Source organism: Halichoerus grypus, chromosome 8, assembly GCF_964656455.1.
Source record: "Halichoerus grypus chromosome 8, mHalGry1.hap1.1, whole genome shotgun sequence".
NCBI classification, from domain to species: Eukaryota; Metazoa; Chordata; class Mammalia; order Carnivora; family Phocidae; genus Halichoerus; species Halichoerus grypus.
In genome coordinates, this window is record NC_135719.1 from 78,489,687 (window position 1) to 78,506,550 (window position 16,864).

Here is a 16,864-nt window from a genome sequence, read left to right on the forward strand (position 1 = left end):
ACTGGATAAGTTAACACATTATTTTTTAAAAACACCTTATGGCTGTTAATGATGATTTCTTCCTAAAATCAGATTTAATAGAGGTTAAATGTTAAAATGCTTATCTCCTGTATCTCCATCCTGGTCACTGTATGGAAATGTTCCTCAGGTGGCTTTTAAGCTTAAAAGTGTTTTTAAATATAATTTTTGATCAATTCTTTGTTTCTTATTTTGGTTTTGGTCCTTTAGGTATCATTAGACAAAGCCAATGTATGATGCAAATTACTCTGAAGAGTCTTAATTTGTATTCCTGGGACTTTCTATGTACAGACCAGTGCAGCATTTTCTCCTTGCTTTCTCTCCTGTGTTTTATGTAACAATCATTCTGGGAAACCTTCTTGTTGTGTTTACAGTGACCTTAGACCCTCATTTACATTCCCCCATGTACTTCCTCTTAGCCAGTCTCTCATTTATTGATTTATGTTTTTCTACCTTAATCGTTCCTAAGATGATTCATGACTTGTTCTCTGGGCACAAAACCATATCCTTTCAGGGATATGTCATCCAGATATTTGTCCTTCATGTCCTGGGTGGATCTGAGATGGTGCTGCTCATCTCCATGGCCTTGAACCTATATGTGGCCATATGTAAGCCCCTCCACTATCTGACTATCTTGAACCCGCAGATATGCATTTTGCTTCTGTCTGGTGCTTGGGCTATTGGCTTCATTCATTCAGTGGCCCAGTTAGCTTTTGTTGTCCATTTGCCTTTTTGTGGTCTCAATGAGATAGATACCTTTTACTGTGAACTTCCTTGGTTTATCAAACGTGCCTGCACAGACACCTACAGAATGGAATTTGTGGTTATTGCCATCAATGGGTTCATTTCCATGGGCACCTTCTTCCTATTGCTTATCTCCTATACCTTCATCCTGGTCACTATATGAAAACATTCCTCAGGTGGCTTGTCTAGGCCTTTTCTGCTCTTTCAGCTCACATCACTATGCTGATTTTGTTCTTTGGACCATGCATCTTTGTTTGTGTGTGGCTATTTCCCACCATGTCAGTGGATAAACTTCTTGCCATTTTGGATTTTAAGATTACACCTATTCTGAATCCTATTATCTATACATTGAGGGATAAGGACATGAAGATGGCAATGAAAAGATGGAGTTTGAGGATGATCTTCAAAATAACTCAGGAGAAAACAAGTAGTATGCACAAGTATTAAAGGGTTCTGTCAGCAGCTCAAAGTTCTTGGATAGTTTATTCCATGTTAATGGAATATATATTTATATATATATATTTAAGGCTATCTTGTATTTTTTAAGATTTTAATATCCTGAAAGTACACTTTTTGTGTGGCTTATATATTGACTAGTCTATGGAATCTTGTAAAGTTTTAAGAATTTCAAGGCACATTTGCAGAGCTACTGGTGTAGCTGATACTTTTCTCTGTCACTGAGTTGAAAAATATTCTCATGTAAAGAGAATGATTGGTTCTTATAAGTTATTTTTGGCAAGCAAATTAGGCTTGTTAAGTTAATTCAAGGTGCTGTTAACTTTTTTCCTTTATTTAATAGATACACTCAGTTACATGAATATAATTTTTGTCATAGATTAAATATTGTCTCATTCACATATGCAGAAAACAATCCAGTGGATGAAGAAATAGTTAAAATTATAGCTGGTTTCTAAGTGGGCAAAGTTATATCTTTTTCCTCTCAACTTTGCTTTTAACTATTTCCTTTAAATGTGTAGTGACAGTAAAAAGATATGAATTAAGAAATTATATTCATTAAAGAGAGTAGAACTATGATGGCATTTAGAAAATGTTAAATTAAAAAGAAGGAACTCCTATGTAGTATTGCTCGACCATGGATACAGTGCATTACTGAACACCACTCCAAGCTCAAGCATAAAGCCTCTGCTTTTAGACTTGTGGGCCTAACTGTTCATCACCCCACAAATCAAAACAATGCCTTTTGAAAAACTTTACTTGTTGAAATTTTTTTTCTTACAGTGAGATGGAATTTGCTTCCCTATGTATTTCATATTATATTTCTTGTTAATAATCTACGATTGTGCAGAATGAAATATCTTCCATAATGTCTCCTCTTTTCATGGTTGAAAATTAAACATGATGATATATCTTCTAGCTTTAAGGAAAATATTCCTTCTGAGGCTAAACATCTTAAGTCTTTTTAGGCACAATTCCCCATTTTGAAAATTTTGTGAGAGTTATTTATGAGGCAACCTGTAATGTCAGTTTAATTTTCTGTTAAAATCTGTTTCTTTTGGAACCCAGATACAAGCTGATATTGATTCCAGCCATGAAGCAGAGAAAAATATATAATAATATTGCATCATAAATGAAATGTCATTAGATCTGCAGCACAAGATGTATAAGGATATATGAAATAGAAATTCAAAATCTTTGACTGAAAATGACTAAAAATTTAGAAATAAAGAGTAAGAGCCAACTGAAACTCAGAAAAAATTTGGACAAGACAAAATTATAATTTACATTAGCCAAACTATCAAAGCGGTCCAGGTGTCATTTGATAGATGAATGGGTAAAGAAGATGTGTATATTACAAGGGAATATTATTTGGCCATCAAAAGGAATGAAATCTTGCTAGTCGCAACAATGTGGACAGAGCTAGAGAGTATAATGCTAAGTAAAATAAGTCAGAGAAACACAAATACCATATGATCTCACTTATATATGGAATTTAAGAAACAAAACAAATGAGCAAAAGGAAAAAAAAAAAGAGACAAACCAAGAAATAGACTCTTAACTATAGAGAACAAACTGATGGTTACCAGAGGGGAGGTGGATGAGAGATGGGTGACATAGGGGATGGGGATTAAAAAGTACACTTATAATGATGAAAAAAAAAAAATAACCCACAAATTCCTTTTCCAAAAAGCAGGAAAAAACAAAAAAAATAACCACGAGAGGCTTTACAGAACGGAGCCAGGCAAATTGTTACTTGCTTGAAATTTTGGAATCATACAGATGTTCCCTTATGCTCCTGGGTTGTTCAGGGAATAAAATACTTCACTCAGTGTAACTCCAAAATCATACTATTATATGTTGCAGTATGAAGCATTGTGAAATCACCCAAGCTGCAGCTGTTAAAATTTGTTTAAGGTTTGTCTTACTATGAAGAAACGGGGTATGAGGGACACTGGTTAGAATTGTTAGTTTGCTCTAAAGATAGTTTTGCTGGACATCAATAGATAAATAAGGAACCAGCTCCTAGATACCTAAAGAAGATCAGAATGGCCGAAATACAATGAAGGGTACAGGATATAAGGATTCAAAGAACCAAGAAAATGAAACCTAATTTAAGATGGAGATAAAATTTTTTCAGAAAGTTGTATAGAACCAGGCAAGTGATACTCAATATTTGTATAATTTGAAAGTGAGACAATATAACAGAATTAACATTTCAAACTTTTATTAATTTGTCAAATAAAAGGCTAGAATCTACATAATGAAATAACAGTGAACTTGGGAAAATTGGTATAAGATGCTTAATTCCAAGGCATAGCCTAGAAAAATTATTATATATTTAAAATATAGTATCTTCTGAGCCTCCCATCAAAATAACTGAACAACCTAAACAGGAGAGCAAATCAGGTTGGCATCTGACTTCTTGATAGTAGTATACAAAGAAGGTGACAATGGAGCTACATTTCCAAAAGACTCAAGGAAATAAAATGTGATATAAAAATTAATATATGTCATAAGAGAGGGAGAAAAACCATGAGAGACGCTTTGCTCTAGGAAACAAACTGAGGGTTGCTGGAGGGGAGGTGGGTGGGGGGATGGGATACCTGGGTGATGCACATTAAGGAGAGCACGTGATGTAATGAGCAGTGGGTGTTATATACAACTGATGAATTATTGAACTCTACCTCTGAAACTAATGATATACTATATGTTGGCTAATTGAATTTAAATTGAAAAAAAATTAATGTATAGCCAATATATCTTTCAAATATATCAGGGTTAAAGAAAATGATTTTAAGTATGCAAACTTTTATAAGATGTTGTATGTACAAGCACTTCCTGAGATATCTAGAGGATTCTCCATGCAATTAAGAGCTGTTTGAAGACCCTTCGGCTATACTGTTGTTTAGAATTTAATACATTGTATTATAGATTTAAGACCTAAAAATGAGAGTACACATGAAAAAATAGTATGGAAGGATTAATTCTCTGATAAATTAAACATTTTTAATGGTGGAGATAGAGAAACAAAAATTGTGGAATACTTTGTTGATTTTTCTCATCAGCAATAGGTAGGAGTCAGAAAATATAATGGAACCGGCAACCCAAAAATGGAAGCCCATTTGTGTGTGTGTGTGTGTGTGTGTGTGTGTGTGTGTGAGGTAACTAAGCACATTACAGGAAGACAAAATAAGTTATCAAATTTTATACCAAAACAATATAAAAATAAATTTCAAAAAATTAAAAATAGCAAGTAAAGGAGACAGTATTATGGAGGCCATGTTAACAGTAGCACAAAACAAAACAAAAGCAAGACAGTAAACAAAGTAGGACAGATTTATTGCTTATCAGTGTTCAATCTGAGGTCAAGTGGGAAATACAACAATTGAAAATAAAAATCAGAGTTAAGCCCAAGCATATCATTAAATATAGATGATCTTAATTAATATACCAATTAAAAGGCAGAGATTGCCAGAATGGATAAAATAAACAAGTATAAGCTGTAAGAAACTCACTTCGAATGTCACACTATATGTTGGCTCAAGTAAAAGAAAGGGAAAGATATACAAAAGAAACTTTATTTTTTTTAAAGATTGTATTTATTTATTTATTTGCACGAGCACACAAGAGAGCATGAGCAGGGGGAGGGGCAGAGGGAGAGGGAGAAGCAGAAAAAAAAATCTTCAAATAATATAATCATACTAAGCTAGATATTTTGGGTCTATGAATATAGATCAGATTTTATAGCACAATACTAGAATACATTTTTTAAGTTTACATGTAACATAACTGGAAACACCAATGATTGGTTATTTAATGTCTAGTTCCTTCACTAAGGAGTATAATTCCTGAAGGCAGGTGGGAGTTTTATGCCAGAACTTGACATAGTATCTGGTGTATATTGGTTATTTTCAGTAGGTGGTCAGTGAAAACTTATTGAATGAATGAATTCTTAAAAGCACCTTGTGCTTGATAGTAGAGATTGTTTAAAATTGCCCACAATTGGAAACCAATTGAAATCTTCTTTCAACATTTCTAACATACTTAATTTCAGTTTTTTCTTTTATGTAAGCACAAAATCAGTAAATAGAGGGAACTAATTTGTAGTGAGTGAATTTCTATTCCTGGCCTTTTATAACTTTTGGCCAAGGTAACTCTTCCTATTTTCTATTTCTTAAAACATTTTCATTACCCCAAATAAACCTCATACCTTTTAGCAGTCAGTCCCATTTCCCTTTTCCTCACATCTCCTGGCAACCATGAATCCACTTTCTGTCTCTATGGATTTGACTTTTCTGGACATTTTATATAAATGGAATCTTATGTCATTTTTGTGTGTGTCTGGCTTCTTTAACTGAGCATAATGTTTTGAAGGTCCATCTATATTGTAGTATGTATCAGAATTTCATTTCTTTTATGGCTAAATAATATTCCATTGTGTGAATATGCCACATTTTGTTTATCCATTCATCATTTGGTGAATGTTTGGATTGTCTCTACCTTTTGGCTATTGTGAAAGTGTTTCTACAAGCATTTATGCACAATTTTTTGTTGAACACCAGTTTTCAGCTCTCTGGAGTGGAACTAACTGTATGCGTCATATAGTAACTTTATGCTTAGCATTTTGAGGAACTGTCAGACTGTTTACACAGGGGCTGCACCATTTTCCATTCCTGCCAGCAGTGTATGCACATTCCAATTTCTCCATATTGTTACCAATACTTGTTATTTTATTATTTTTTATTATGGCCAATCCAGTGGATGTGAAGTGAGATTGCCTTGCGGTTTTTGATTTGCATTCTTCTAGTGACTGATGATGTCACATCTTTTTTTTTAAAGATTTTTATTTACTTATTCATGAGAGAGAGAGGCAGAGGCAGAGAGAGAAGCAGAGGGAGAAGCAGGCTCCCTGCAGAGCAGGGAGCCGGATGCGAGACTCGATCCCAGGACCCTGGGATCATGACCTGAGCCGAAGGCAGATGCTTAACTGACTGAGCCACTCAGGTGCCCTAATGTCACATCTTTTCATGTGCTTCCTGGTTGGCCATTCATTTATCTTCTTGAGAGAAATGTATTTTCAGATCTCTCATTGATTGTAAAATTAGATTGTGTTTTTATTGTTGTGTTTTAAGAGTTCTTTATATTTAGACCTGTATTTTTCTTTTTTTTTTTTTAAGACTTTTATTTATTTGACAGAGAGACAGCGAGAGAGGGAACACAAGCAGGGAGTGAGTGGGAGAGGGAGAAGCAGGCTCCCCGCTGAGCAGGGAGCCCGATGCGGGACTCGATCCCATGACCTGAGCTGAAGGCAGACGCCTAACGACTGAGCCACCCAGGCGCCCCAGACCTGTATTAGTTTTCTAGGGCTGCCATATCAAATTGCTACCATCTTGGTGGTTTAAAACAGAAATTTAGTCTCTTGCAATTTTGGAGGCTAGAAATCTGAAATCAGTACATTGGCAGGGCTATGCTCCCTCCTAAGGCTCTAGGGAAGAATCCTTCCTTGCCACTTCCAGCATCTGGTGGCTCCAGGTGTTCCTTGGCTTGTGACTGCATAACTTCATCCTAGACTTCCATCTTCACGTGGTCTTATCCTCTGTATTTTTGTCTTTGCCTCTTTGTCTCTTGTTAGGATAGTTGTTATTAGATTTAGAGCCAACCCACATTCTCCAAAATAATGTCATCTCAAAACCCTTATTACATTTGCAAAGACCTTTTTTTCCAAGTAAGTTCACATTAACAGTTTTAGGAGTTGTGGTAGAGTATATAGACACATCTTTTTGAGGGCCACCATTCAATGGACTACAAGACCCTCATCAGAGATATCATTTACAACTACTTTCTCTCATCTGTAGATTTTATTTTCACTTTCTTGACTGTATGCTTTGACACACAAATATTTTTAGTTTGGATGAAGTCCAGTGTATCTATTTTTTCTTTTGTGGATTGTGCTGTGGGTTTTGTTTTAAAGAAACCATTGCCTAGATAAACAAACAGCAAATAATAATATGTTCTTTGGGAATATGCTATATATTTCTAGGATTATATCATCTGTGGTGGTTGTTGTTTTGTTTTGTTTTTCCATTCATGGCCTGGAGAAACTGAAATGATGAGGAGGAGGGTGGTTTTGGGATGTGCGTGCAGACAGAAACCACATCATGCAGGGCCTTTAGGTCTTGAAAAACATCAAATTTTGAACTTTATGCTAACAATAGTAGATGGCCTTTGGTAACTTTTATAGTATGTATGTATGTTTACTATGTGTAAGACTCTGTTAAATGTTTTACATGAGTTATGCATTTTATCTGTAACATCTTACGAGAATGAAGTGATATTTTACAGAAACTGGTTTAGAGAAGTAGCACCAGCCAGAGACCTCTTTTCATAGGTCTGAGTTTCAAGTCTGTGGAGTCCTTATCTAAGCTTTAGTTTTAATAATGCCAGATTCTCCCCTTTATTCCTCCAGCCCTGGGGCTTTTTTCCCCCCTTTGGCTGCTTTTAAAATGATCCCTTAGGGTTTTAAAAAGTTTATTATTTTTCATTATTCAGTACCTACTTATACATCTTTAAATGATATTATTTTTATTCAAAGAACAAATATTTCTTCTTTTGTCTCCTAATTCATAAATTTCTAGCAGAATGGTCCCAGGAAGCAGATCCTTAAGTACCCATACTTTGGTTTGGGAATTGGCTTGATCTTGTCCTTGGGAATTGATACAGCCCAAGATTCTTGCCAATGTGGAATGGCATGCTAGTAACCCCATTACCAGCAGGTAGTGGCATTATGAATAATTTTGTTGATTGTATTGAAGTGCCAGTTGAAGCAAGTGGCTATTGTACTTGACCATTTTGTTACTAATGATAACATTAGTTACACATAAGGAGAATAGTGTGTGATGGATTCTTCTGAATACTCATAGAAAGAAATGACAAACTCAGATTTTTAGAAGTTCATTTCAAGTTATAGTCTGAGAACCAGAAAAAACATTTTGGAAGCTTTTAAATATCTTACTTTTGTAGTTACAGGTGTAATCTTGCTGAAATCAGCCACAAAATGTAATTTTGTTGTTTGCAGAATTACAATTTAATTTGTGAAATTAAGGGCACTGCTTTGTAAGAAGTGGAAACATATTTGGAATTAACATGCAAAGAGCCTTCCAAACTTCCAGAAGTATGTGTAATTTTTTGTTTTTTAAATGCTGGCTTCCTAGGATTTGCCTCTAGATCAGAGTAGCTTATTTTGTTGAGGTTGTGCTTCTATCCCCGTGCCTATGAACCTTCATCTTTTATTAGATCTTTGTGTGGCTTGGGAGATGCTTTCAAGCCTCATTACTCCTGAGTGGGTGCAGCCTGGCACATAAATAGCCTTCCTGTCCCCCAGGTTTATGATCTCAGGAGGGTTCTTCTTGGCTGGTTCTTTCTGTCAAATGTCTAGCTTCTCTGCTGTTTTCTTTATGGCTACCAGTATCATGGAAATTCCAACACCTTCTTAATTGCTCTTCACCAAGATACCCAAGTTTTTGAGAATACTGTTCATTATGGAATTCTCCATACCAAGGTCCAAATGACGTCAGTCACCTCAGATAGGGCTGCAGGGGTTTTTGTCTTTAAAGCCTTACTCTCCCCCAAGCAGAACCTTTGTACCACTGCATAGGAGTTGGGGAAGAGGATCTTTTTTTAAATAGAATTTTTAAAAGATTTTATTTATTTATTTGAGAGAGAGAGAGCGAGTGCACAAGCAGGTCGAGCAGCAGGCAGAGAGAGGGAGAAGCAGGCTTCCCACTGAGCAGGGAGCCAGACTTGGGGCTTGATCCCAGGACCCCGGGATCATGACCCGAGCCAAAGGCAGACACTTAACTGACTGAGCCACCCAGGCGCTCCAAGAGGATCTTAATAATAATTTTCTTCACCACTACCAATATAGTCCACATTCTTTTTTTTCTTTAGCTAAGCATTTCTAAATTTTTATAAGTGGTCCTCATGTAATGTGGTTTTGTTTCTTTACTCTCCATGAATGGACTTCAGATTCTTGGTACTAAGTTTGATTCTCTAAATATAATCTGACGAGCACAGAGCCATAAAAGATGGGAAGAGAAGGAAGGAAAAGAAAGCAGTAGAAGGAATATGAATGAAGGTATTGTCTTTCTTTCTGGATGACTATAGCATTTATGACTTAGAAAATTATCTCATAATCTGCCTTCTGCATTACTATGTGGAACAGGTCAGAGGAATGTGTCTGTCTTCCTTTTGCCAAATATTACTTTCAGTATTACACTAAGAGAATTGTTTTCAGATTAAATATACTAAGTGAACTATCTTGTGATTGTTTCATAGAGGCATCTTTACATTTGTATTTATTAACTTGAAGGTATACATTTTGTTTGTATAGTTAATAGATTTAGTATTTAAAAGTATTATGGGGCACCTGGGTGGCTCAGTCGTGAAGCATCTGCCTTCGACTTGGGTCATGATCTTAGGGTCCTGGGATCAAGCCCCGCATCGGGCTCCATGCTCGGCAGGAGGCCTGCTTCTCCCTCTCCCCCTCCCCCTGCTTGTGTTCCCTCTCTCGCTGTCTCTCTCTCTGTCAAATATATAAATAAAATCTTTTAAAAAAATAAAGTCTAAAGTCAATCATTAACTTAAAAAAATAAAAGTATTATAGCTTTATAATAAAGATATTATATAGATAATAAATAAAAATACACATACGATAAAATTCATTCGTCATAATATGTTCTGCAGAAATCTTGATCATTTTGATATTCCACCAAACATTATACCAGTCCACTACATTGATGTGGTAATTCTGTTTGGACCCAATGAAAGGGAAAAAAAGCAAGTATTTTGGATGCCATAGACCTATCTGAGTAGATGGTGGGAAATAAACAACCTCAGTAAAGTTTCTAGGGGTCCAGTGGCTAGCATCCCACTGAACTCTAGTAGTTATTAAATGCCTAAAGTTGGGCTTCAAGTGATTGTGTGATTTCAGCTACCCATCACAAACTGAATGCTGTCTTATTCTTTAAGCCATAAAATTGAGATGCAAAAACAACATGATATCATCAAGTGGAAACGGCACATAAGAAATTGGGCTTAGCAGCAGGCCCAGAGGTGTAAGAAGTTGCATTAGATTATAGTAAAGTCCTTTAACAACTACTACTGCCTGATTTCCTGCTCTCCCTCATTATACATCTATGGCTACATGGGGAGTTCCTTAAAACCCATGGACTGAAAATTAAAAATTTGGGCCCGAATATACAGTTGGTTTTGTTTGATATAATTGGCAGCAACTAGAAGTGAAGTCCACAGCTTTACTGCCCCAGTTTAGTGAAGTAATATGGTTAGATACTGGTTAGTTATGGTAGTAGTATGATTACGGCCCTGAAGGAGTGTGGTAAGGAGAAATTCTCCCATTGGAAAGAATTTCAAGCAGTACATTTGGTTGTCCACTTTGTTTGGCTAGAAGCATGGATATATATTTATTCATGAAGAGTTACTAATGGTGTGATTAGATGGTCAGGGCTTAGAATGAATAGAATTGGAAGCCTACTGACAGAGAATTCCTGGGGGAGAGTTCTGATGATACATCTCTCAAAATGGGCACAGATTATGAAAATATAGATGTCCCATGTGAATGTATACTGCAGGGTATCTACCAGAGAGGAAACTTTAGAAGTAAGGTAGACAAATGACAAATTATGAGCACATTAATCTCTTTCTTCAGCCACCTCAGTGCTTGACAAATGAGTTCCTATGCAAAGTGACCAGGGTTGGATATCATTCATTGCTAAACAACTTGGAATTCCTTACAAAGCTTGATCTGGCTCTTAGTGTGATCTGCCCCTTTAATGTTGAGCAACTAAGAGGCACAATTTACTGTGGGGATCAGCCAGTGTCCTGGTGGTAAGTTAATTGTATTGAGAGGGTGCCTGGGTGGCTCAATTGGTTAAGTGTCTGCCTTTGGCTCAGGTCATGATCCCAGGGTCCTGGGATCGAGTCCCGCATTGGGCTTCTTGCTCAGTGGGGAGCCTGCTTCTCTGTCTCCCTCTGCTGCTCCCCCTGCTTGTGCTCTGTCTTGCTCTGTGTGTGTCAAATAAATAAATTCTTTAAAAAAATTGTATTGAGACATTTCCATTGTGGAAGAAGTAGAATTCTGACCTTACTGAAATAAGGTATGCAGTTTTTTCCTAACTAAATATCATAGGCTGCACTACCATCCATGGATTTAAAAAATGCTTTTATCACAATGGTGGTATTCTGTATAACATTACATCTGATCAAGGAATTTATTTTACAGCTCAATAAGTGCTGCAGTGATCTCATGACCATGGAATACACTGATATTAACACTTGTTCACTCACAAACAAATGTTCTAATAGAATGGTAGAATGGTATACTGAAGAATTTATGGCTCTTTTGGAAGATGAGATCTTCCTTCTCTGAATTTGGGAATCAAGGTGTAGAAATGGTAGTGGATCCTCTCACTGTTACACATAACAACTCACTCAAAAATTTTTGCTTCTTGGGGCGCCTGAGTGGCTTAGTCAGTTAAGTGTCTACCTTCGGCTCAGGTCATGATCCGGGGGTCCTGGGATCGAGCTCCATGTTGGGCTCCCTGCTCAGCAAGGGAGCCCGCTTCTCCCTCTCCTTCTGCCTGCCGCTCCCCCCCACTTGTGCTCCCTCCCTCTCTGTCTCTCTCTCTCTCTCTCTCTCTGTCAAATAAATAAATAAATAAAATCTTCAAAAAATTTTTTTTGCTTCTCGTCTGCATCACTCTGAGCTCTACTGTGTTGGAGGTCTTGGTGCTTAAGGAAGAAATGCTTCCACCAGAATAGACAATATTTTTATTAAATGGAAATTAAGACTGACAGCCATTTGAGTTTGACTAGAGAGTATGCATAACTGCAAGTCCTCTAGATTAATGTCTGTGAAGCTGATTCTAATAGAAACCAGTGAGAATTAAGGAGAATTTGCCTATCTGATAAATACGTAAATACTAAGCTTGGATAGCATGGAAGAAAGTGACTAAAAAGTTTGAGATGAGAGCATGTAGATCTTGGATTTTGTTGTGGCAAATTATATTGCAAGGAAATCTAAGTTGTATTTTTCATTCTTAAGCCCTTCTACTTTTGCAATATTAGGAAATCCATAAAAATCATACTTAACACTCAGGTTTATCTTATAAGGACAGACAGAGAAAAAAGATTCTCAGTATTCTGGGCAGAAAAAAAATTGCTTAAAACATACAGTGGTGGGCGCCTGGGTGGCTCAGTCATTAAGGGTCGGCCTTCGGCTTGGGTCATGATCCCAGGGTCCTGGGATCGAGCCCCGCATCAGGCTCCCTGCTCCGTGGGAGGTCTGCTTCTCCCTCTCTCTCTTTCTTCTTCTTCTGGGATCCCAATTATTCTAACATTGTTTCATCTTACGATATCACTTATCTCTCAAATTCTGCCCTCGTGATCCAGTACTTGTTTATCTCTCTTTTTCTCAGCTTCTTTATTTTCCATCATTTGGTCTTCTGTATCACTAATTCTCTCTTCTGCCTCATTTATCCTAGCAGTTAGAGCCTCCATTTTTGATTGCACCTCATTAATAGCCTTTTTGATTTCGACTTGGTTAGATGTTAGTTCTTTTATTTCCCCAGAAAGGGTTTCTCTAATATCTTCCATGCTTTTTTCAAGCCCAACTAGTATCTTTAAAATCATCATTTCTGAACTCTAGTTCTGACATCTTACTAATGTCCGTATTGATTAGGTCCCTGGCAGTCAGTACTGCCTCTTGTTCTTTTTTTTTTTAGGTGTTTTTTCAATCTTGTCATTTTGTCCAGAGGAGAATAAATGAATGAGAGAACAAAATGCTAACAGGGTAACAATGACCCCAGAAAAATATACACTAAACAATCAGAAGAGACCTGAAACTGGGGGAAAAAGAAAGGGAAAGAAAGAAAGAAAGAAACAGAAACTGTATCCCAAAATTTTAAAGAGAGAACAACATATATATATACACACACACTAAAAATAAGGTTAACTACTGTGAAGGGATAGAATATGACTCTAAAAATGAAAAATAGAAAAAGATTTTTTAAAAAAGGGATTGATAAGATGTTGGTTGAAAAAGGGAAAAAGAAAAATTCCAAAAAAAAAAAAAGAAAATTAAAAAATTTAACTTTGAAAGACTAAAGAATCATGGGAAAAAAGCCATGAATTGTATGTGCAGTATTCCCCTAGCGCTGGAGTTCTGCCGTTCTCATTGATTCATAAACTTGGTCTTGGCTGGCTGTTCTTACTGATCTTCTGGGGGAGGGGCCTGTTGCTGTGGTTCTAAAATGTTTTTGCCAGAGGCGGAATTGCCCCGCCCTTGCCGGGTCCGGGCTAAGTAATCTGCTCGGGTTTGCTCTTAGGAGCTTTTGTTCCCTGCAAGCTTTCCGTACAGCTTTGGAGGACGAGAGTGAAAATGGTGGCCTCCCAATCTCCGCCCCAGAGGAGCCAAGAACTCGGTGCCCCACTCCTCAGTGCGCCCCCAGCGAAAAGTAGTCAATCACTCCCGTCTTCCCCGACTCTGGCCTCACTGTGCACTGTGCTCTGTGCTCACCCAGCCTGTGACCAAGCGTTTCTATCTCTGGCCCACGACCCCGTGTGGAGTCTCCAAACCCAACAGATCCCTGTGGTGCGCTCCCGCGCTGCTCCTCCCGGGGGAGGAAGGGGAGTCTCCTGGATCTGCCGCTTGTTGGGTCCCTGCTGGAGGAGCAGTGGCCCGACTGTGCCGTGGATCACGGTTTATGGCAACCCTGACCTGAGAGCCCACTCCTCAGCAACATCTCTGCAGCTGGCTTCCCCGCTCCGATACCTGGGAGCTCTGCCGCACTCAGTCACCCCCGGTCTTTCTGTGACCCTGAGGGTCCTGAGACCACACTGTCCCAGCGAGGGTTCCACCCCCCGCTTAGCCACTGGAGCGACGTCCCTTAGTGGAGCAGACTTCTGAAAGTTACGATTTTGTGCTCTGCTGCTCTATCACTTGCCAGTAGCGCCTGATGGAGGCCCCCTCCCCTGCCTCCTATCCTCCCCAATATCACCTCAGATTCACTTCTCCACATGTCCTACCTTCCAGAATGTCATCGCTTTTCTGTTCAGAGTGTTTCTGCTATTTTCTTCAATCTCCTGTTGAGTTCGTAGGTGTTCAGAATGGTTTGATCCTTATCTATCTGAATTCCTGGGACCAGTCGAAATTTAGGTCTCCTACTCCTCTGCCATCTTGCTCCTCCCTCACCTGTTGGGGAACTTTAATTTACATTTCCTAGTCTCATTTTCTTAGTCATACATTGGAAATAATAAAAACATTTAAATTAATGCATATAACATAAGGGCGTAGAGTAGGCATTCAAGGATAAATGCATTATTTTTATTGTCATTTTGTTGTATTTTGTTTCCATATTACAAGAATTCTGTGTGTCAAATATTTATTTTATGACTCTTATTGTTGATTCTTGCAAGTGAATTTCAATCCACTTAATTTGTAATTCTGCAAGAAAGAAAGTAAATTTTAGTTGTAAGTTGAAACCTAGGAATTTTTTGAATGACAAAGACTGCACTTCTGTTAGCCTGATCAATACATGTTATGGGTTTTGAATGGAAAAATTATCCTTTATATGTTCATTAAAATATATTTATTGTTTACTATATATTAACCAGTGTATTAGGTACTGCTGTTTCAAGAATTAATCAGGTAAAGGCATGGCTCTTGCCCTTGAGGAGCTTACATTTCAGGCCTTTCACACAAATGGTTAATAATAGTGTGAGGCATAATAAGTATTAGTCCTTGAGACTGAGATAACCAAGGGAAATATCATTAGGTTTTATCATTTTTTATGTGTATTGAGTTAATGGAAATGAAACACAGAATGTCATTCACTCCTATTCCCTATGTATTTTCCACTGTTACTGCATTATCTCTATTTTTTTCTCCCACGCCTTCCTATTAGTATTTGAGTAGGAAGCTAAGTTAAAGAAAAAAATAATCAATTGCCTCTTAACAAGAGGTTAGGTGAAAGGTTTGAGGGAAGGATTCAATGTTACAGGACTACTTTCCAAATGAAGTTAGGAGAAAGTTTATTAGGATACTGTCCATCAGGATGGGTGGATGGCTTTGTGCAATGAATTTTAGGTTCTCATTTAACATAGTTAAAGGCGCAGGAAGACTGATGATTAGATAATTCAGAAAGAAGGATGATTAATGTTTGGGTTTTAGGGATATATTTTGTGGTGTTCTACTGGTTGAGTAAATATGATTTCTTGAATTATATTAACCCTATTCCTACACTTGGAGACAGCCATAACATGTAGAAATAAACTGAATGCCTAGAATTTTCAACCTATTTTACAAGGTCAATATATTACCAGTTTGAAGTGCTTACAGTAAGGTTTCTGGGCATTAAATATTTCCCTTGGAATGCATGTAGTAGAGTCTGAATCTTTTCATGGCATCTTTTATCTCTTTATTTCTCAGGGTATAAATGGCTGGATTTAGAAGAGGTGTAATAACAGAGTAAAACACAGCAAGAAATTTGTCCACCCAGGTGATGCTGAGTGGCCACACATAGATGAAGATGCAAGGCCCGAAGAAAAGCACCACCACTGTGATGTGGGCAGTACAGGTAGATAGTGCCTTGGATGCACCAGTTTTAGAGCTTTGGCAGATAGTAAGAAGAATATATGTATAGGATATCAACAACAGAATAAAGCAGGTCATGGCCAGAACCCCACTGTCAGCATTCATTAATATTCCCAAATTGTAGGAATCTATGCAGGCAAGCTTGATTACCAGTGGTATGTCACAGAAGAAGCTGTCAATTTCCCTGGGGCCACAGAAGGGCAATTGCACGATCACAGCCATTTGACTCATGGCATGCACAAAGCCAATGGTCCAGGAAGTCACCACCAGCCCAGTGCATTTTTGCAGGCTCATAATGGTCGAATAGTGCAGTGGCTTGCAAATGGCTACAAAGCGGTCATAGGCCATTACCACTAATAGCACCATCTCACCCCCTCCAATGCAATGTACATAGAGGATCTGGCACATACACCCTCCAAAGGAAATAGTCTTGTTCTCCCTGAGAAAGTCTGTGATCATCTTCGGAGTGGTGACTGAAGAAAGCCACATATCAACAAAGGACAGGTTGGCCAACAAGAAGTACATGGGGGAATGAAGACGGTAGTCGGTGATGATTAGGATCATAATGACAATATTTCCAGATATAATAATCAGGTAAAGTATAAAAAATATTAAGAATAAGACCTGCATATTCCATGAGTGGCAAAGTCCCAGAAGCACAAATTCTGACACTATAGACAAATTTCCTTTATCCATTTTATTCAGTACGTCCTCTAAAATAATCTAGAGAGAAGGATAGATTGTCAGTTAGTGGCATGGGAAAAGGTACTTAATTTTTAGAATTCAGTTGAAATTCTATTTCATTGAAAGTTAAATTTCATTGAAAATGAGCATTTATATCTGAAAGTGAAAAATATAATTGGGAAGACAAATCTTGGCAAAATATTCATGCCATTATGCCTTTTAAAAGAAGCTAAAAGCCTAAGATAGCTTTCCACAAAGCAAAGTCTGAGATGGGATTCTCATGTAAATGAT

At 37.5% G+C, this 16,864-nt stretch overlaps 1 protein-coding gene and 1 pseudogene across 1 annotated transcript; one reads left to right on the forward strand and one right to left on the reverse strand.

Annotated features, from left to right (window-relative positions):
* Positions 1 to 247: 247 nt before the first annotated feature.
* LOC118525953 (olfactory receptor 4F6-like) lies at positions 248 to 1,209 on the forward strand (annotated as a pseudogene).
* Positions 1,210 to 15,649: 14,440 nt separating this feature from the next.
* On the reverse strand, positions 15,650 to 16,588 carry LOC118525946 (olfactory receptor 4K14-like). The gene has a single exon (XM_036076878.2). It carries the CDS (start codon positions 16,583 to 16,585, stop codon positions 15,650 to 15,652), a length of 936 nt encoding a protein of 311 aa, XP_035932771.1. The 5' UTR covers positions 16,586 to 16,588.
* Positions 16,589 to 16,864: the final 276 nt, after the last annotated feature.

What these genes read in the sequence shown, in the direction of transcription:
- LOC118525946 (XM_036076878.2), bottom strand. Translation starts at nt 16,585, where the DNA reads ATGGATAAAGGAAATTTGTCTATAGTGTCAGAATTTGTGCTTCTGGGA.